This window comes from Leiobunum rupestre, chromosome 1 (assembly GCF_980474605.1).
Source record: "Leiobunum rupestre chromosome 1, qqLeiRupe1.1.hap1, whole genome shotgun sequence".
In the NCBI taxonomy this organism is placed as follows: domain Eukaryota; kingdom Metazoa; phylum Arthropoda; class Arachnida; order Opiliones; family Sclerosomatidae; genus Leiobunum; species Leiobunum rupestre.
Window position 1 is genome coordinate 79,430,214 of NC_143384.1, and position 21,748 is coordinate 79,451,961.

A 21,748-nucleotide genomic window follows, 5' to 3' on the forward strand; every position below is an offset into this window, starting at 1 on the left:
CCCTGGTGCCCTTAAATGCCCTAGAGCCGAGCCGTGCAGGTCCATGTCATACTTATAGTTTCGGATGCTTTATTCATCAGTGGTATAACCCGTTTATAAAATTCACAGATCTATATATAACCTTCGTACTTAGTTTTTCAGATTAATGTTATTAACAGTATTTTAAAACGAAATAATTTATTCCAGTTATTTATGTAGGCTTCTTCCGGGCCTAGGTCATGATTTTGTCATAAAATACGCTTCAATTTTATTTACAAGGAGACAACCCGTGGTGGTTATCACCGATTTTGTTGAAACTCGGGGGTTAAGTTAGGTAGACCTGGTCCCTGGGTAGACCTTAGAGTAGTATGAAATTCCCAACCGAAAATGTTTTTGACATAAAAAAATAAAAAATCTGTATTTCAAAAAGAATTTTCTTGGTTTCACACCTGTGAAAGTTCTAAAAAATGAAAATTTTCTAAACCTATTTTGGATAAATTGTCTCAAATAAGGGCAAATTTGTAAACAATTTGGGCAAGTTTTCGTTAAATTTCAATAAATTACATGAATAAAAAATATTGAGATAGTTTTAAGTAAAATTGGGTAGAGGTAAATAAAATTGTTTGAAATCGACTAAAATTGTCTAAAAATCATAATTGGGTAAAAGATTCAAAATTGGGTAAAAGTATGAAAATTGAGTAAAGTGACCAAAAAAACTAGTAAAAGTCGTTCAAAATTAGATAAATGTGATCCAATTTCGGTGAAATTGGATAAGCCGCAGAAAATTGGGAAAACCTTATAGAGTTGGACGAAAATTGGGTAACCGCAAAAATGTCGTTCAAAATGAGGTAAATGTAATTAAATTCCACGCACGTCGTCTGCATCGTTTGCAATTTCGCTATAACTAATAAATTAAAGAACAAACCAACTAATAAAATAGTAACCCATTTGAAGTCTCTTAAAGACCCCGTGTTTTAATATTATTTAGGTCTATCGTTCACTTAATTTTTAAAGTTCGCGTTATAGAACGTCGAGTTATTCTGAGAATTTATTTCAACGCTCCAGTTTAAACGGCGTATTAACAATTCATCCCGCCAATAGCTTACAGCGTCATAAAGTTTAACGTACACCTGAGCTTCTAAGGATAATATATTATTTAAATATTATTATTCATTGTAATGTTTTCAACAGCTTAATTAATGACACTTAAGGCTTATGGTCTGCATTGTAAAGGTTGATAAAATTAGCTGATAAGTCCATTATAAAAAGGGATATAAAAGCTAATTTTATCATAATTTTTTTAAACAATTTTCGGGATTATTTTTAAAAATACCTTTTTTCTATTGACAGAAAATGATGTTAAAAGTGTTTTTCGGTGTTTTATTCGTCCAGTTTTTGTTTCTGAATGCACAGGGAAAAGAGCTCAAATTTCGTGATGGTAAGACAGCGTGTTTTTTTAAAGTCGTACCATTATTATGAACTATCTCGCTTTTATATCAACATCAGTGTGGACATATTTTAATAAATTTATCCTGGAATCGAAAGACAATTCAAAAACCACGGGAGTCACAGTTTGTTTGATGAAAACTGATTTACTGCAAATCTTTTTCGCGTTATTTTCTAGAAGCGTCAACTCAAGCATTGGTGCCAAGGGGTGGGGGAAACGGGGCTTCAAATGCACTAATGAAGGTATGAAGTACCTTACCCCTTGGCCAGGTATGAAGATTGCCCTCCTTTTCAAAACTTGGAACTCAAAATATAGAAACTTGTTGTTAAGACGCGGAAATAATTGAGTGAGCTCGAAAAGCGACCGACCCTCATTTGGAAGATTTTGACCTCTAATCCGCGTGCCACGACGACTCTCGTAGTTCAATGCTAATCAGTATTCTCGCATGGTCTTATACTTGCGTCGCTTACTTAACTACATCTTAGGTTTATTTTTGACCAGGATATTTAGTAACTTGCTGGGTTAAGAATATTTTCAAGTTACTGAAGGCGCAATATTTCACGTAAAAACTTGCCTAATTCGGCATAAAACCACTTAAAGACTTGAAACACTATTGTTTTCTATTTAAAAATAAATGAGGTCATGTCAAGTTAATTAAAAAAAAAGAGTGAGCCCGAAACGACCCACTCTGATCACGAACAGAAATTCAGAAAACGTGATGTGAAAAATACGAGCTTTTTAAATGTTCACAAATCAAGTGTCACATGAATCTTTTTATTTTTATTTTCCAGAATGTCCAAAATGAGATTAGCAATGTCAAAACATAGATTGCACAGACAATATGGAAATTATTTGAATAAAAATTCCTTTCTGCTTTAAAGCTGAAATGGCTAATCCTTGCGCAAAGCGTTGCGTGTGCGATTTCACGCACGCTTTTGAACATAGCTGCCTCGATCGTTACCACAATTGCCCTAATGAGTGTCTTCTGTCTATCAGTTGTGTGAGCAGCATGGACTTGACGCTCATTTATTAATGCAATATTGTTATTCGAAGTATGATTGAAGATGTAATGAATTTAAATATGACACTTCAATAAAGTAAATGATGTACAGTTTTTCTTACCATCTACTTCCTCCCATTACAAACTTTAATCAGATCCAGGAACTTTTTCTATTTTAGTTTCTATAACTAAAAAAGGTACTAGTCAACACGGAATTTCTGATATTCCATAAAATTTAAATATTTTCCGGTTTAAATACCGACTCAATATTTAACCACGATCCATTATCTTTTACGTGCAAAATAATTTGTCTCAATATATTTTGCGCATACGAAAATCAGTTGTGCCTATCAATTAATGTTTGTGCACGTGCGATAGCCTGTAACGTATATTATTAGATATTCTTATTTAATCTCCACTTTTAGCAAATAAAATATTAATGGTAGTTGCTTTTCAGGATTTTCTCTAGTTTCTTAAATAATTTAAAGAATCGGCTATTTTTAGAATAGCACTTATTGTAGAGTTCCTTGAGCGGGTTCCAAATGGGAATCTCGCGCTGGTCGCGGATGGAGTCATTGTAACCATATAACGTCGACATTCTTGTAATTGACGCGATGACTCCGTAGGCCTCGGAGTCCCGCGCTCTCCACGCCTCTCCCGTCGTAAAAACCTTTTCGCTATTGTTGCTCGAAAGCATAAGCCGCTGTCTTTCTGCCCCTCGCGGTAGTGTTCCATTTGAAGTTAAAAGTATCCCCTTTGTTAATAAATGAAACCATATGTACCCCCGCTCCTAACAGTGTCTTTTATCTTGACCGTCTTTTCTAAGAAAATAAGGATTGCCAGTGTAATGCATTTTTGTAAAGCCTTGTTATATATTTCTCGAAGGCCGAAAAACAACTTTCGACCTTTGACCCTCACTCCCCAATTAGTCCCAAATGGAAATAACGTGAGCCCGGTGCAAGGGGGTGACAATAATACTGCCCATGGTCTTAACAATGGCCGCGGTTTGTTTACATCTAACTCCCCGTGAATATGAAGACGATTAAAATCGAATTTTTTTCCTGCTTTCTCATCCCTGTATCTACTGTCCTTGATGTTAGGTTCTGGCGCAGATATTGGTCTTGAAGCGACTTGAAGCAAACATATATTATGTAAAATGAGTAACCTGTCTGCTATAAGACAGTTAAAAGGGTTAAGGAACCCTCGACTCGCGCCCTGACGCTTTCGGAGAAGTACGCGAACCCCTAAGCTGCCGTTCCTTAAGTGTGCTAAGAGCCGCGAGATTTGGGGTTCGGATATGTGCGGTTACGCGTGAGAAATTACATGGAGTGCCGCGTTTTCGGCTGTTTTGAATTCGACCCAAGGGATGCTGAGAACTGAACACATAAGTATTGCTTTTGTCTGTAGTTGAAATACCGCGGGGTGAGGAAGTTAGGGTTTAAGTTGTTGAAGAGTATTTTGAGTTAAGGTATTTAAGTGTTATATGTTGATTTAAGTGTTATATGTTGATTCAAGTGTTATATGTTGATTCAAGTGTTATATGTTGATTCAAGTGTTATATGTTGATTCAAGTGTTATATGTTGATTCAAGTGTTGCATTTTGATTCAAGTGTTGCATTTTGATTTAAGTGTTGCATTTTGATTTAAGTGTTGCATTTTGATTTAAGTGTTATATTTTGATTTAAGTGTTATAGTATTGAACCTGGCAATTCCTGACATAGGTAATTTAATTTCTAGTATATCAGTAAATATTAATTTTAAGTATAGTTTTTAGGGTAATTTACGGGACCCCAATTTTCGTGGTTTTATATTTTCGCCTAAAAATCTACATACCGTTCCTTAATTTAAATCCGATTTTCATATAAGTTATATTTTTGAATAGCTGTGGTTTACATATAACCTAGAGTTGCAAATACGTTCCTTAATTTTAATTCTAAGTAAGGTTTTTTAGGCAGCGTATACGGACCCCCGCAATTTCCAACATTGTAAATCTGCGTGTTTATACAGGTCATCGAGAAATAACATAGGGACTCATAAGGCAAGCATAGAAATGTTTGCCCTTTTCTGTCTAACCTAACTAACGATGCGCCCTCTTGCGCGGCTCTCTGGAGTAAGAAATTTAGGACAAAATGGCAACGTCCAAACGAGTCAACGAGAAGTCGCTAATAAAAGGTAAAAAAATGTTTTTTGAGTAATTTTGATACAGGATTAATTAATTTTGTGTTAGTAATAATAAATTTGGAATAGTAATAAAATGAAATGAATCTTTCTAGCCTTGTGTTTAGAATATTTTTTTTGATAATTTCTTATGACTAATAGGTTTTTTTCCAGATATTCTTAACAACGATTTTGAAAACCTAATATGTGAAATATTATAAACAGACTGATTAATTACCTTTCCAATTAGTGGAACTAGATGTGGATTTAAAATAGTTGGTCCAGATTGTCCTATGAAATGTAGTGATCAAACATATTTGGCACTCTCCTTGTAGTCGAATTTATCAATATAGGCCAAATCCCAACCGCTGTTTCAAATTTTGTAAATTGTTTTTTAGGGTTTGGAAACCTATAGTTTTTAATTCCCTCAACTTTGCGCCTGGAATCATTCTTCCAGTCGCCATAAAAACAATTTTTTACCGTCATTATACGTAAAAAATTAAAAATTTTCGTAAATAAACAGAGAGCTAGGAGGCAGCCATATTGTCCTATATTTTTGTTTCCTTAAAAATTCTCGAGGTAGCGATCCAGTCGTTTAGCGTGACCGTTCTATGTTATTTGTCTATGATTATACATCCCATATAAAATATATTGTAAAAAATTACTATAATTTAAGTTATTGTCAAATTTACCGACGAGCCAATCATTGCGAGGAATACTTTTGTCCCGCTTTTTGGGTCAAACTTGAGATGAAGGATCTCGTTTTAATTTCGACGCTAGCGACATCTGTTGAAAAAAGATCTACTTCACGTCTAGCCGACAATTGCTTTAAAATTTAAAATATATGCAAGTAAATATACGCCTATATTAAAAGGAGGGTAAAAATGCGGACCCCCCAGTAAAATTTGAATTTATATGGAAGTCCAATGAGAAACTGCTATTTCGTTACACGTCGTCTGAAACCGAAAACATGAAACTACGCGAGACGATAAATTCGTCTCCATACAACGGGGGCGCATCTCTGTAACTGGTTTTTGGAGAGAAAGTCGAAACGGTACGAGAGACGGTATCAGATATCTCACCAGTGACGTCACTGGTTAGATTTCAAAAGGTGCGAGTTACGGGGGTACCTACGTTTGTCTCTTTCTCTGTCTGTCTTATTAACGTGAAACTGGTAGCTGAAATTCAGATATCAGCTGATCACATTAATTTATTTTAAACGCTGAATAGTAGCGCTCGGTGGCTTAAGCCTTAAAGGGCAACACAAGTGGCCATGTAGGGGGGCGCTTGGTTGGGAACTATGTTTTCTTCTACAAGTCGTAAGTTGGTTTTAATAGGAGGATTTTATACCGTGCGAAAAGCGAAAACCTTATTCTAATTGGTGTAACCATGGACTAATTAACAATTTAGAATGTCGAGCTTTTTCAATCGTACAAATAGTAAAATATTCTGCTTACCGTCTGAAAGCAATTCCCAAATTTGTTACGGTAATTATTATTATCATAATATAATATTATTCATAAATATAAATGATTGTACCAAGGCTTAATAGTTGTTTACCTTTTTTTGATGATGAATAATTTCCGAGATAATTTCGAATCTATCTTAGAATCGGAGGTGGAAAAATATCATTTAACTATACCAATTATGCTAAAATAATAATTATAATTATAGTTATTTAACGTGATAACATGGATGGTTATGAGAGACGTTTGGGGTTGCCTTTGTAAACAACAATCTGAAAATTCAAATCACAACCGCTAAAACCGTTACAAATCTGTTTCCTGTTTATGACGTTTGAATCACCAGGATAAAAAATATTTGCCTGGCAACGCTGCTGAACGCGTTAACACTTTTTTTGGGGGTCTTTATAGAGAAATGTTATAGATCTGGGGCCCTATTCTGTAAGCAGTTCTCGATCGAGATATCTCTCGATCTCGAATCGTTCTCACGAGATGTCGAAAAACGCTATTCTATAAAATATTTGTCGAAAAATGCTACTCGAATTCGATGGACTTCTCGAAGTTCATCTCGTCGTGTCCGAAGCTTACGAGACCGCTTTCGACAGAGGTTTCAACCAATCATTGAGCTGGTAGTTCTTTTTAACTGCCTCCCCCCCCCCCTTCTCCCGTGTTGCCAAAAAGCTACCACTACCCAAACCGTCTTTCTTAGGGAAAAAAGCAATGGCGCTTGCTATAGCTCGATCGGCTTGTATTGTTAAATATAGCATTAGAAATCGATAATAGGCGTAATTTTCAAAGATAAAGAGTTATAAGAGACCAAACAACAAATCCTTTGGACTTAGAGCTCGGCGTTTGGATAAGAAATAATAACTTTATTCATTTTTATCCACAAACGAAAATTATCCGAAAAAAACCCGATTATTTTACATGTTAAATTGCTATATAGCCGTGGATAATATCCATGGATAAACAGTTAATCGTAATTTTTATGGTTAATCAAAACTTTAGCGGTTAATTTAGCTGTTTCGCCGAGCTCTATTTGGACTTTAAATATATATACTGTAGTATTACAATGAAAATAAATATCCTTTCTCTAAACTATAAAACATGGGCGTTTGTAATCAGCTGTTTATGTGATGGTGTATTCTTATTGGTCGGAAAATAGAGAGCCTATGCGCGATTACAACCGGAAATATGTAGAACCCACTTGGTCTACTCGCTTGTCGAGAGTCGAGATGCATCACTTCGAAGTCGATTTCGATGAAGTATAGAATAGCGTTTATCGTGAAATGACTTCTCGATCGAAGTGATCGCCTTCGAGATCGACTTCGAGTCGACATCGAGAGTGAGATCGAGATAAATTAGAGAATAGCCTCCCTGGGTCGTCCCTGTTTTTAATTAGTCCATGGTGTAACCACCTGGCGGATGGCGCAATTTCACTCTCATTCGCGAATTTTTCGATTTCCTTACCAACGAACCCAGGATTTTAGGCTAAGCTTAATATATTTATTATGGAGAAAAGAACGGAGTTAGTTTCCGAGAGTTTGACGTTGATATATTCGACTTAACATTGTTTTGGAATAAAATTATTTGCCAATTGAACATTTTTAATTATGGAGGTAAAAACATTAGGCCTTGGACGCGGTAAATCTCTGCCGCTAGCCTAACCTTGGATTAAGAAAATCCAAGACCTCACACACTTGGTTCTATATCTCGTCTCCATTAACAATTTCCTTATCATTATACCCCGACAGAATATTTATCTTTGCTTTATTAGATTTATTTTGTATAAAGGATCCGATTTGTCGGTAAGCTCGGAAACTTCTCTTTCCTCGGCCATTTTCGCGACTAAAGAAATCATGGATTTTGCATAAAAACCGCGAGAGGCGCATTTATACAAAATAAATTCAAAAGTCAAAATAAATTCGGCAAATATGGTTCTGCTTTTACAAGATAATTTACATTATGATTCTGTATAATGCGTTGAGAGGAGTTGGATGGTCATCAAGACGCCCACGCGTTCTTAATTGTTAGAAAAAATTCTCCAAACAATCTTGATTGACCCTGTGAGTTAAAATATATTTCACATTGAAGTTATCTCTTAAAGGGCAACGCAAGTGACCATGCAGGGGGGTAAATTATCTTATAGATAAAAAGAACGACTGCGCATGCGCTATCTGCCCTAGCCTTTCCCTCTGTAAAAAAAGGCAGAACCATATTTGCCGAATTTATTTTGTATAAATGCGCCTCTCGCGGTTTTTACGCAAAATCCATGCATTCTTTAGTCGCGAAAATGGCCGAGGAAAGTGAAGTCTCCATGCTTACCGACAAATCGGATCCTAATAAATGTAATAAAAAAAGATAAATATTCTGACGGGGTATAATGATAGGGAAATTGTTAAGGGAGACGGGATATAGGAGTGTGTGGTGTTGAATTTTCTTAATCCAATGTGAGGCTAGCAGCAGAGATTTACCGCGTCCAAGGCCTAATGTTTTAACTTCCATTATTAAAAATATTCAATTCACAAATAATTTTATTCCAAAACATTGTTAAATCGAAAATATCAAAGTCCAACTCTCGGAAACTAACCCAGTTCTTTTCTCCATAATAAATAAATTAAGCTAGGCCTAAATTCCTGGGTTCGTTCATTGCGAGCTAACTCAGCGAAGAAAATCGAAAAATTCGCGAATGAGAGCGAAATTGCGCCACGTGGCTACACCAAGGAGAATAAGGCTTTCGCGCTGTATAAAATCATCCTTGGAAAACCTACTTACGGCTTGTTGAAGAAAACATAGTCCCCCCCCCCCTGCATGACGACTTGCGTTGCCCTTTAAGTAAAAATATAAACCTATCATTGATTCAGAAGTAATGATAATGCCTTTTTTGGAATTGCCGCAAAAGGAACTGTGCACAGTGCACTCTGCAGCAGAGTGGTTTCAACCGAAACTTTTTGACGTGGCGTCTTGTTTCGTTTTCTGGCTCCAGCATCTATGGGAAACGAGATTATCTCCCCCCCTTCCAACCCAGCTGCTGAACTTTCCTTTCCCGACACTCTTACAAGAGCCAACCTCGAAAGCGAATTTTCTCTACAAACCTTGGTCTCCATATAAATTCCAATTTCGAAGGGTTGGTCGACATTTGTACCCACCTTCTTATATAGGCCTATATAAATTAGGATGCGAAATATTTGAAACGAAAAACCCTAGGAATTAACTAAGCTGAATGTGGCTCTACACGAGTCGTAACAGTGCTAGCTTCTCGGCGGTAGCACCTATGATGTAGCGTCTGCTACACCAATTTAAAAGTCATAAGAACTTTTTTAAACCAACTTATGAAAATATAAGCAACCGATGTACAAATTATGTTAATATGCAAGTATCATTATTTATAAAGTCAAATTTTCGAATAACGATGAGGAGAAACTAATGGCGTCTGCTTTAGCCGCTACCTATCTAGGTTTCGATGGCGAATCCAAGGGGGCGTTGCGATAGTTTTCGGTCGCGTATAATGTCGTGAGAAACTTAATAACAACAGGTATGTCAATTAGGAAAAAAATTCACAGACTTGATTTTCAGAGCTAATCCGCATTCAGCTTGTCGTGCCAAAGTAGGAAACGGCTTCACCAAATGGAAATGAAATTTCAACGTCCAAAAAACCTAAAGTACCTGAAAAATCAAATTAATCCTATCGAAGAAGAATTATACTGTCACCTATTACAAATACCAAAAAACCATTCGAAGTGCTAAAGACAGGCTTGGGTGGGCTCTCCGCACTGAGCAAGGAAACTCAGATACAATTGTAAGCACTTCTCAACATTTGGAATTGAACCTTAACTTCATAAGGCATACTACATCCACACCTAAAGAGGACGTACAAATTCCTCATACACCTAAGAAACTTGAGCGTAGCCTACATGATTAACCACCTAAACTAAATAAAAAACGCCTTTTTGATTATGAAACATTATCTCACTCGTTACCTTCTGAAATCACTGAAAATATATTAGACCTCTTTTATATAATCACGCTCGTGATATATCTGATGTCATGGAGAAAAAGAAATCTTCTACAGGAAATCTTCTGTCCCGTAAAGTTAAAGTTTTAAAGTTTAGATTTAAACGGTTTAAAAGTAAAAATAAAAGTTTTAAAAGATATCCTAATTATCCTCTGTCTCGTAAAGTTTAAATTTATAGTTTTAAATTGATTTAAAATAAAACATTTAAAAATATACTAAAATAGCTGTCAATTTACTAAATTTGTGTGATTAAGTTTGTTTCAGCTGTATATTTTATCTCACAAATATTTCCTAATTTTAGTACAGCCAGATTTTTATAAACCATAACTTATTTATCTCATTTTGGATATTGATAGAAGACCCCTTATTTTACGATTTCAAAAAGAAGTGATTCAGAGCGCCATCTGTAGCAAGCAAAATTAAAAAACAAGTCGTCGCGGCGCGATATTGTATCCCCCTTTAATGGGAGCGTGCACGGGCATTGATAATAACGTAGGCAACGGCTAGTCAAGGTCTTCTTTCACTCTTATTCGAAGATGACCGGGAAAATTGAATTTAAATTTAATGAGTTTACTGGAGGGCGTGGTGCCACCTATTAGCGGTAAAGGAACCTAAAATTTAAAACAGCCCAATGATAACGTCGTCATTGCAGAGTATTTGTCAATTTAAATTCTACTTATAGTATTTATATATCCCATATCCTAATTGTCCAGACATTTTTAAGCGAGAGTGGAAAGTGTTTCCTGTACGCCAAAATTAATTGGTCAATAGAATAATAACTTCGGGTGGGGGTAGTAAACACGTGCTAACCCCCACATCTTTTATTGCGCCATTGATCACTGAGGAAAGTAAAGACCAGAGTATTTTTCCCTTTTAAAGTATAAATATTTTTGGACCGAATTGAAATTTCCCGCCAAGAATAAATGTGAAATTGGTGACCTTGACTAATGTCACTCTTTGGCCAAAAGTGAAGTCGGTGAGTGACAAAAAGCGAGAGTGGGAAAGAGTGAAGATTTTAATTTGGTTGAACTCTCACTTTTGAGTGAGAGTGAGTCTCGAAAAATTACAAGCGATTTTGCCCATGACTGTAATATATCTCCGATTTCACCTAAAATTAGTATAAGCATTTCAATGAAACCAGTATTTACGATTACTAAAACGCAGGTTGCTGGAACAGAGACAACCTCCCATAGTTATCTCTCGATTGAATCATCCTAGAGAGAAGTATAGCGATGCCTAGGTTATTCGCTTGAAACCGGGACCTTCGCTTTCTGATCATGCGTAATTCGAGTTGGAAGCAAAAATAGTGAGAGGCGAAATCATAGGTCGCCAACACTTTTGGTCTCGGAGACTGAGACTGGGGGCCGGAGCCACCGATGTATGCTCGCCAACACTTTTGGACTCCAGTCTCCACTGGAGGGTTGGGCCGCCAGTTTCCGTACCTAGGTAATGATTTGAAATTGTTATGGTATTTTCCTGCGGGCAAAATTTGTAGTAAATTCACACACCCTTTATTCTAGAAAAATGATTTACGAAATAGCAGCAAGTCGTGTGAAATATTAAATCGCACTCATTAATTAAAAACATAAATTAAAGCTTAAAATTTAAATATAAAAACTAAATCATTTTAAACAATTGTAAACCTTAAAATGTTGTCCAAATCTATTCAACATTTGTTAAAATCCTTGTATATTTCCAATGTATTATTGTATTTTATATTATTGTATTGTATTGTATTTGTAAATCATCCACGCTCTCTGGATAAAGCCCAGAAAAGCCCAAGTACGTCAACAAAATTTCCACTGCTAGTGGTCACCCTTGCAACGGATATTGGTCATCGGCCCCTCTCCTTTTCATTGTGACGCGGAGTTTTCTTCGATACCCCGGAGACCGAGGAAGGGCAGAACTGCATAAACCTTTCTCTTGGATAGACCCTAATGGTCAATTTGGAAGTTCAAAGCAATAAATAATTTCTCTTGGATAGACCCTAATGGTCAAATTGGAAGTTCAAAGCCATAAATAATTTTATTCGTAGTCGGAAACAGTGTTTTTTTTTTGTAAGATATTTTTTTTAATAACTCAGCACTTAGACGCGAACGGGAACTAATATTTAAATAGTTATACAAAATAAGAATAAAGGACTTAGCTTTTGTTTCAGTCCGGAAGCTTAAGTGTGAATTAAAAGAAATCAAATAGCTCTCACCAGAGATATAACAAGGCGCGCCCGGGAGAAATGGAAAAACCAAAACGGGGTGGAGCTCTGCCTTTGAAAAAAGAACCGGGGTGACGCCCTGACCCGACTATACCACTGTCTACTGGCGATTTAACAAGCGGTAAGTAATTAAAACAAGACGTACAACGGTCAGAATACACACAATCCTTCTAATGTGTTAAGTTTGTTTGAGCTACTCACAGCAACCTGCAATGCCGGTATCACAACCAAAATATATCCACGGTCACACATATATACATATTTACAATTATTTGTTACTTCTAGTCATACTTTGAAAGCATCGATGTTTCCTTCGATCAGTGTCACTCTTATTTTTTACTTCTGATCACACTTATTTGTTACTACTAGTCAGCCGTTGAGTGTCACACTTATTTCTTCTGGTTATACGACAAAGACTAGTTCGATCAGATACTTATTTGTTACGTTGAGTGTCACACTTAATACTTCTGGTCATACGCCGAAGACTGGGTTGATCAGTGTCATATTTAAGAAGTCGGCCCAGGCCGTAATATTAGTTCCACATCAGTGTATTAGAGTGGACAAACCTATACACCCTTAGAAGACACAGGTAGGCCAACTAATACAAAAGTTGTTGAGGCTACGTGATTTCTTATCGTTTGATTTATAAATTGCCATCCTAAGTAAAAGAGTGGATGCCGCCCACCCTCAGGAGACCCGGGGGAAAACTGATATAAAATCTGTTGAGCCCATGTGATTTCCTATTGTTAGATATATAATTGTTAGATATATAATTTAGAGAGTGGGCACCGCCCACCTACAGGATACGCGGGTGGGCCAACCAATACAAAAGCTATTGAGGCCATTTGATTTCCTGTCTTTAGATAGACGGAAAGTATCAAAGATGATATAGGTAAGCAAAACATGACAAAAGTAATTCTTTTAAATTATTGAAATTTATATCAAACATTTCGGTAGTTTAGGCACCAAAAGTCATGTAAATTCGCAAATTCATAAAAAAAAAATACCCATTTTGCGGAAAATAAGAAATCAGTTGAAGACGCGTCAGTGGCTCAGTGCGATGATTTCATAGCAATTTTTAGGGCGTATTACAATTTTCGTGGCGTACGATATCGAACCATTTGGTGACTCTCCCTTAAAGGGGGTTGGTCAGAGGGGGCGAAAATTAACGCCACTGCGTGCGCGTCAAAGAGTTCTATCGAATGAGACCAAATCTCTGGACCAACTATACAAACTATACAAGTTCGCCAAGAAGGCGATAATATTTTTTTGTGCCACACATAAACGACTTCGTTAAGAAAGTGCCACACTTATTCGCCACCGAAAACTACAGCTGCGCCACCTAGTCACACTGCCTAGAACTATATTTGGGTGATACGGGTAATGGCGTTATGCGAAAATGCGCGTTTTATAACATCAATTAAAACATTTTACTAACGATTTTAGCATATTTTTTAAAGCGTGTTCGAATGTTTTGTATTAACAAAGGTGTATATACGACATTTATTTATTAATTTTGAACTGTCAATAGGTATTGAATTCGTAAATATAAGTATAAATATTCGAGTTTAATAACACTATGAGTAGGCCTTGGAGAATTCATACACGGGATCAATTTGAAAGTTTTAAAGGTATGTAGGAAATTTATTATTATCTTCACATTAGAACAAGCCCAGATTGTTCTAATTTCATAAACTAGTAGCTTCAGCATTTTGTATAATGTATAATGTATTTTAAATAATTTTATTTGGTATATTAGTGAATCGCTCCATGATTGAAATTTTTAAGTATATTGGAGAGTAGTCTACTCTTGATCCATAGAATAAGGTGTGCGGATGCTTAAAACAAAAGTTAAAATTTGAAGTTGGTGATGGAAAACACAGCATTGAAAGTGTCCATTGTTCATGCAATAGTGGGTAAATATATTTTTTATTAAAACCCAATTCTTTAATGTAACCTGTTTTACTTATTATTCTAGAAATTCAGGCTTTTGCAAACATGCAGTAAATTGCTGGTCTATTTTATATATAAAGATACTGAGAGCTATCCCAACTTTCTGACTTTAGAAGTGGGGTAAAATGAAGGAAAATAACTAACTGTGCCTTCGGTATTGTACGGTAATAAAATGGTTAGAGTTGCGAGGGTTAAATTTGGCTGGCTCAAAAAGGTTTATGTACTCTTATTTGGTCACTTAGTTAGTCTCAAAAATTTATTTCTAGCTTTTAGTCAGGATGAAATATTTGCGGAGAGTCCATTTGTAGCGAAGATAATATCAATTGAAGAGGCAGTGGCACAAAATAACTAAGTTGGAAAGGAAGGAATCTACTGGCTAACGATTGTAGAGGCTACTATGGAAAAATTCAGCTAGGCCTTTTCATTTTTTTGTCTATTCTCTCAAGGGCTATTTTTAATTGATATTAATAGAGACTGACAATATTTGAAGAATAACGTTGTCCAAATATATAATTTTTATTTTAGATTTTAGTTAAAGAAAAGTTATAATTAAATTTACACTTCTAGTAAAGGAAAGTTATATTTTTAATATGTTAAATTAGTTCCTATTTTAAATTTTGGCCAATTAGTATTTGTAGATAACAAATGAACTGAACTATTTATGTTATGAATTTTCTACTCAAAGCCATGTTAACTAAAAAGGCAAAAACAAATGTATTATAGAATTAATTCAAAGTTAAAAGCAATTAAATTCATTGAAGAAACCACTTAATTAGAAATTACAATAGAAGTGAATAAAATGTTAAGATATGCAAATAAGTATTAAAAATAAAAACCATTTGAATTTACAGTATTATTTTTAATCATATTGGGATCTGCGGCAATAGCTCGAAATGTTATTAATCAACTCAAAAACTCATACCGAACCATCAGGGTGGCAAAGATAGGAAAATTGGGGTCCAATACAAAATAGAAAAATATGCCCTTTTAACGCATAATTTTGTGGGCCTCAATGTAATATTTTCCAGCGATAATGACAATTGAACGGCTTGACCTAAAATTAATTTAATTCATTAGCATTTCCTTATTTTGCAGTATATAATAAAACAGATCACCTTTAAAACGATTCACAAAACGTAGGGTCCTCTCTTTTCATTTAGTTACATTGGATTTGTAATAAGTCTACATGGTAAATTATTGCTTGGAATGGCACTGCATTTCATGCGTCTCTTGAATTATCTTTATCTAAATGACAGTTATTATGATATATATTTAATAATATTAACTTAAAAATCAGTAATAACAAGTAAAATTTGTGTCTCAACCTTTCTTTCTAAAAAGTCTATCTTTAAAATGGGCGCTGCAAATCTGTGCCCACTAACTAATCTTCCCTGATTTTATATTAGTTAACCACACATTAAAAAGATTTTTGCATTTCGGAAAATTGTGAAACGATAACTCCAACGTTCTTTTCTCACCATTTACTCGAATTGTAATATTTTTAAAGGCAGTATTACTACAAAGAGGCAATTTATGATACCTCTGCGCCTACAATCCGCCATATTAATCGTTTGTTTTGATCAACATAGTACGCAGACAAACCAAGCTGCAGGGGTAGCGACTGTGGCGCCGCCTATACCCGTTTCGCTAGCGAATTACTTCTGACCACACACGGTTTCGATAAGAAAGTGCCCCCCTTATTTATTACTTCTGACCATACACGGTTTTGATAAGAAAGTGCCACACTTATTTATTACTTCTGACCATACACGGTTTCGATAAGAAAGTGTCACACTTATTTGTTACTTCTGACCATACACGGTTTCGATAAGAAAGTGTCACACTTATTTGTTACTTCTGACCATACACGGTTTCGATAAGAAAGTGCCACACTTATTTATTACTTCTGACCATACACGGTTTCGATAAGAAAGTGTCACACTTAATTGTTACTTCTGACCATACACGGTTTCGATAACAAAGTGCCACACTTATTTGTTACTTCTGACCATACACGGTTTCGATAAGAAAGTGTCACACTTATTTGTTACTTCTGACCATACACGGTTTCGATAAGAAAGTGCCACACTTATTTATTACTTCTGACCATACACGGTTTCGATAAGAAAGTGCCCCCCTTATTTATTACTTCTGACCATACACGGTTTCGATAAGAAAGTGCCACACTTATTTATTACTTCTGACCATACACGGTTTCGATAAGAAAGTGTCACACTTATTTGTTACTTCTGACCATACACGGTTTCGATAAGAAAGTGCCACACTTACTTATTACTACTGACCATACACGGTTTCGATAAGAAAGTGCCACACTTATTTGTTACTTCTGACCATACACGGTTTCGATAAGAAAGGGCCTCACTTATTAGTTACTTCTGATCATACACGGTATCGATAAGAAAGTGCCACACTTTTTTAATACTTCTGACCATAGAAGGTTTCCATAAGAAAGGGCCACACTTATTTGTTACTTTTGACCATAAACGGTATCGATAAGAAAGTGCCACACTTTTTTATTACTTCTGACCATACACGGTTTCGATAAGAAAGTGCCACACTTACTTATTACTACTGACCATACACGATTTCGATAAGAAAGTGCCACACTTATTTGTTACTTCTGACCATACGCGATTTCGATAAGATAGGGCCTCACTTATTAGTTACTTCTGATCATACACGGTATCGATAAGAAAGTGCCACACTTTTTTAATACTTCTGACCATAGAAGGTTTCCATAAGAAAGGGCCACACTTATTTGTTACTTTTGACCATAAACGGTATCGATAAGAAAGTGCCACACTTTTTTATTACTTCTGACCATACACGGTTTCGATAAGAAAGTGCCACACTTACTTATTACTACTGACCATACACGGTTTCGATAAGAAAGTGCCACACTTATTTGTTACTTCTGACCATACGCGGTTTCGATAAGATAGGGCCTCACTTATTTGTTACTTTTGACCATAAACGGTATCGATAAGAAAGTGCCACACTTTTTTATTACTTCTGACCATACACGGTTTCGATTGCCACAATCCAGGCGGCGCCACCGTCGCGATGCGACGCGCTAGAACTAAATTCAACTTTCACCTAAGAAGAATCTATTTCCGTTTGATTAATCCATGATAGATCCTGCTTAGGTGAAAGTTGAACATGGATCTATCACCTGCAGCTTTAGCCAGTGCAAGTTTTTATCATATAACTATTCTTGTTTTTTCTTTGAGTAAACAGTAAACACGATTAAGAAAATCTTTACGCCCAGGAACTAGCATTTTGTAAAAATATGTTCAAGGGTAAAAGTTCAGGCGAATGTGTGTTGAAGACGGCGTGGTTTGGTTGGTATAGTCGTCGGATTTTGGTTATTACGCGGCCAGCGGCTATCTGGGTTCGAGTCCCAGCCCCGCCTGAAATATAAATTATATAAACATTATTTTTCGCAGCTCCATCTACCGTGTCGTCGCTTTTCCACGCCAAACAAACATACAAAGAAACACTTAACGACATTCCGTCCATAGCAATAGTGTCACTTCGAATAAATATTCTATTTGAAACTAATTATTACATCTGGTCATACGTTGACAGCGCCGCGCTCTCCGAACGGCCTTGAAAAACGCTAGAGTTAAACGGGCGCGTAGAACTCTATAAACACGCGTATTTCCAATGCTGGAAGTTGAGGGGGGTCCGTATACGCTGCCCAAAAAAATTAAGGAACGTATTTGCAAATCTAGGCTATATGTAAACCACAGCTGTTCAAAAATATAACTTTCATGAAAATCGGACTTAATTTAAGGAACTGTATGTAGACTTTTAGGCGAAAATATAAAACCACGAAAATTGGGGTCCCGTAAATAACCCTGAAAACTATACTTAAAATTAATATTTACTGATATAACCGCTGAATCCTAACCTATCCAATAATATGTGTTAACGTTATCGGACTTAATTTTAAATAAAATATCTACCACATAAAGCGAAACCACCGAAAATAGTATATTGGGCAAATGCCCACTTCAAAGGCTCCGATTATTGTACATGGCGATGCATGTACATTCAAACGAGATATCATTGACTCTTCTAGCCCTAACCGTTGAAGAGATATGCGCGACACGGCGGCATCGGCTACACTGTACGTGAGACTAATACACTCAAATCCTTAGGATTGTGTGTAAAAACGTAATATAAAATGTTTGAATATTTATCTAGAGAGCAAACCGTGTTTTATTTATAATAGTTCCGAAATTCGCCAAAAGAGGGCAACAGTGTTTCGGGAGTGATCCCTTCTCTTGCCCCTGAAAAGTCCGTTTTTACCCCCGGAACATGTCTTCCCCCCAGTGAGAGAAATCTGTCCCGAAATAGAAGTCAACCTTTGGAGATAGCGTGGTAGAAGGCAGCCCGAGAAGTGTCCTTCAGAAATCCGTCCATGGTGAGACGAGCTATCTTTCAAAGAAGATGAGGGTGAGATAAGTCTCACCGATCATGGAGGGTGACATGAGACATTGTTTTCACGAAACCAAATTTTTGTGTCGAGTAAAACTACTTTTACAGATCAAAATCCCTAGTCAAACCAGGAAAATTTACTTTCGTTCACTTTTTAAGTTTCTTGAAAATTACCGGTGTTCTGGGTATCGCACGTGCACAAACTTTAATTGATAGGCACAACTGATTTTCGTATGCGCAAAATATATTGAGACAAATTATTTGGCATGTAAGATGTTTAAAAAATTCCGGTCTCATTTAAGAAAATTACTTCCGTGAACTGCTTTTAAATAATCAGCTAGGCTAATACCCAAGGCACCACTTTAGGCCTAAGTCATCAAGCGACTTCGTTTAAAGCCATTAATTCAGGTGGCCTGGTTACAATAAGTAAGAGGGTGCTGCATTCCACGCGAGCCAACAGCACCCAACACTAACTATTACAGTTAACCCCAACAAAATATTAAACCAGTGCGGAGAGAACGTTATGATTTTTTATCCCAAAATGAGTTTCCCGCCAAGGGGTTATCGATGGCGCAGCTTCAATAAAACGTTGTAACGTACACATGTTACCGCAACTCGAAAAAGTGGCGTTCCTTTTATGTTAACTCCAAAGTATAATTGACATATGTCTTACCACGTTTCTGTTAAATAGATGAAGCGTTATTTGTTAAAAAATTACGAAACCATTTACATTATTTATAATTTGTTAATTTTCATCGAATCTTATGATATCGAACGTCTTTCGCCAAAGCGACCTTCGCGCTAAAATCTCCAAAAGTGGATGAACAAAGAAAGACGCACTGACCAATTTCGATTCCGACCACCACACATTGTCTTCTCCAACTACTATCTTAATTTTTCACCGGTGAAGATAATGGATCGTGGTTAAATAATGAGTCGGTTTTTAAACCGAGAAATATTTTAATTATATGCAATATCAGAAATTCCGGGTTGACTAGTACCTTTTTTAGCTATAGAAACTGAAATAGAAAAAGTTCCCCGTTCTGATTAAAGTTTGTAATGGGAGGAAGTAGATGGTAAGAAAAACTGAACCTCATTAACTTTATTGAAGTGTCATATTTAAATTCATTACATCCTCAATCTTTCTTCAAATGACAAAGCGTAGGTATGTGACGCACCTCATAGAGGTCAAGACACTCTTTAGGGCAATTATCTATACGACCGAGGCAGCTAAGTCCGAAAGCGTCCGTAAAATCGCACAAGCAACGGTTTGCGCAAGAATTTTCCATTTTATGAAGATAACAATTAGTAATTTTTCTACATCCAATTTCCATATTTTCTGGGCAATTTAAGTGTTGACATTGCTTAATTCCTTTTGGACATTCTGGAAAATAAAAAAATAAAGATTCATGTGACACTTGATTTACGAACTTTTAAAAAGCCCGTATTTTTCACGTCGCGTTTTTTGAATTTCTGTCCGTGATCAGAGTGGGTCGTTTTGGGCTCACTCTATTTTTTTTACAATACTCTTGACATGACGTAATTTTTTTTATATAGAAAACAATAGTGTTTCAAGTCTTTAAGTGGTTTTATGCTGAATTAGACAAGTTTTTACGTGAAATATTGCGCCTTCAGTAACTTTAAAATATTCTTAACCCAGAAAGTTACTAAATATCCCGGTCAAAAATAAACCTAAGATGTAGTTAAACAGGCGAACCAACTATAAGGCCGTGCGAGGTTACTGATTAGCATTGACCTACGACAGTCGTCGTGGCACGCGGATTAGAGGTCAAAATCTTCCAAATGAGGGTCGCTCGCGTTTCTAGCTCACTCAATTACTTCAGCGTCTTAAAAACAAGTCTCTTTATTTCGAGTTACAAGTTTTCTTCATACCTAGTTAAAAGGGGGAAGGAACTTCATACCTTTATTAGTACATTTATAACACCGTTTGTCCCCCCCCCCCCCCTGTGGGCGACCATGTTTGAGTTGACGCTATTAGAAAATAACGTGAACAACATTTGCTGTAAATCAGTTTTCATAAAAAAATGTGGCATTTTGAATATCACGGGTGAGCCACTGAATTGTCTTTCGATAAATTTATTAAAACATGTCCAACACTGATGAGAGTGAGATAATTCATAGTAGTGGCAAGACTTTGACAAAACACGCTGTCTTACCATCTTCCATTTTGATCTTGTTTCCCTGTGTATTCAGAAACAAAAACTGGACGAATAAAAGACCAAAAAACACTTTTAACATCATTTTCTGCCTAAAGAAAAAAGGTATTTTTAAAAATAGTCTCGCAAATTGATTTAAAAATTATGATAAAATTAGCGAATTTAGGGTTTAGCTTTTTTACCACTTTTCATAATCGACTAATCTACTTATTCGCTAATTTTATCAACCTTTGCAATGCAGTTCATAGCCGGGGTTCCTTTTAACTTAAAAAAACTTTATCATATAATTTGCTAATGTAAATTACACTTTTTTTACAGATGTCTTAAATTAATAATATCAATAAAATGTAATCAAACTTAGTTATTGTAAATGTATTCATATTTACTACTTAAAATAAAAGACGTCCAGGGAATAACGCAGCAAACGGATGTCCGTGTAAAAATTATCTTTGCTTCTTGATAAATATACACCGCTTTCAACCGCAACTGGACACGTATGATATTCTGCCCTCTACTTCCTATATAATTAATGGTAGCCTAACAAACGAATTTACAGTTAAGTGTCATGACAATCAAGTTATATTTCACCTTTCATTAATGAAGCTGTTGAAAACATTACAATGAACAATAATAAGGAAATAATATATTATCCTTAGAAGCTCAGGTGTACGTTCAAATTTATGATGCTGAAAGCTATTGACGGGGTGAATTGTGAATACGCCGTTTAAACTGGAGCGTTGAAATAAATTCTCAGAATAACTCGACGTTCAAAAACGCGAACTTTAAAAATGAAATTAACGATTGACCTAAATAATATTAAAACACGGGTTCTTTTAAAAACTTCAAATGGGTTACTATTTTATTAGTTGGTTTGTTCTTTA

General features: G+C 35.9%; 1 protein-coding gene and 1 long non-coding RNA gene across 4 annotated transcripts; one reads left to right on the top strand and one right to left on the bottom strand.

Moving 5' to 3' along the window:
* The first annotated feature begins 1,229 nt into the window (after positions 1 to 1,229).
* On the top strand, positions 1,230 to 10,093 carry LOC149966750 (uncharacterized). The gene is made up of 3 exons (XR_016480421.1): positions 1,230 to 1,417; positions 4,434 to 4,598; positions 9,623 to 10,093. It is a non-coding gene; the product is annotated as an uncharacterized LOC149966750 (long non-coding RNA).
* A 9,684-nt stretch (positions 10,094 to 19,777) lies between these two features.
* LOC149966751 (uncharacterized) lies at positions 19,778 to 21,383 on the bottom strand. 3 transcript variants are annotated; one of them, XM_090172395.1, is made up of 3 exons: positions 21,315 to 21,383; positions 20,868 to 20,959; positions 19,778 to 20,074 (listed from the first exon to the last, which is right to left on the bottom strand). In XM_090172395.1, the coding sequence occupies exons 2-3, from the start codon at positions 20,950 to 20,952 to the stop codon at positions 19,827 to 19,829; spliced, it is 333 nt and encodes a 110-aa protein (XP_090028521.1). In that variant the 5' UTR covers positions 20,953 to 20,959; positions 21,315 to 21,383; the 3' UTR covers positions 19,778 to 19,826. The 3 variants fall into 3 exon arrangements, with proteins under 3 accessions (XP_090028521.1, XP_090028512.1, XP_090028531.1); XM_090172386.1 differs by having other exon boundaries at positions 21,254 to 21,351; XM_090172405.1 differs by lacking the exon at positions 21,315 to 21,383 and adding an exon at positions 21,096 to 21,118.
* Between the last annotated feature and the right edge of the window lie 365 nt (positions 21,384 to 21,748).

Coding starts and splice junctions, on each gene's coding strand:
- LOC149966751 (XM_090172395.1), bottom strand. CDS start 20,952: ATGATGTTAAAAGTGTTTTTTGGTCTTTTATTCGTCCAGTTTTTGTTT. Junction 20,075..20,867: donor CAAGATCAAAATGGAAGATG/GTAAGACAGCGT, acceptor TTTATTTTCCAG/AATGTCCAAAAGGAATTAAG.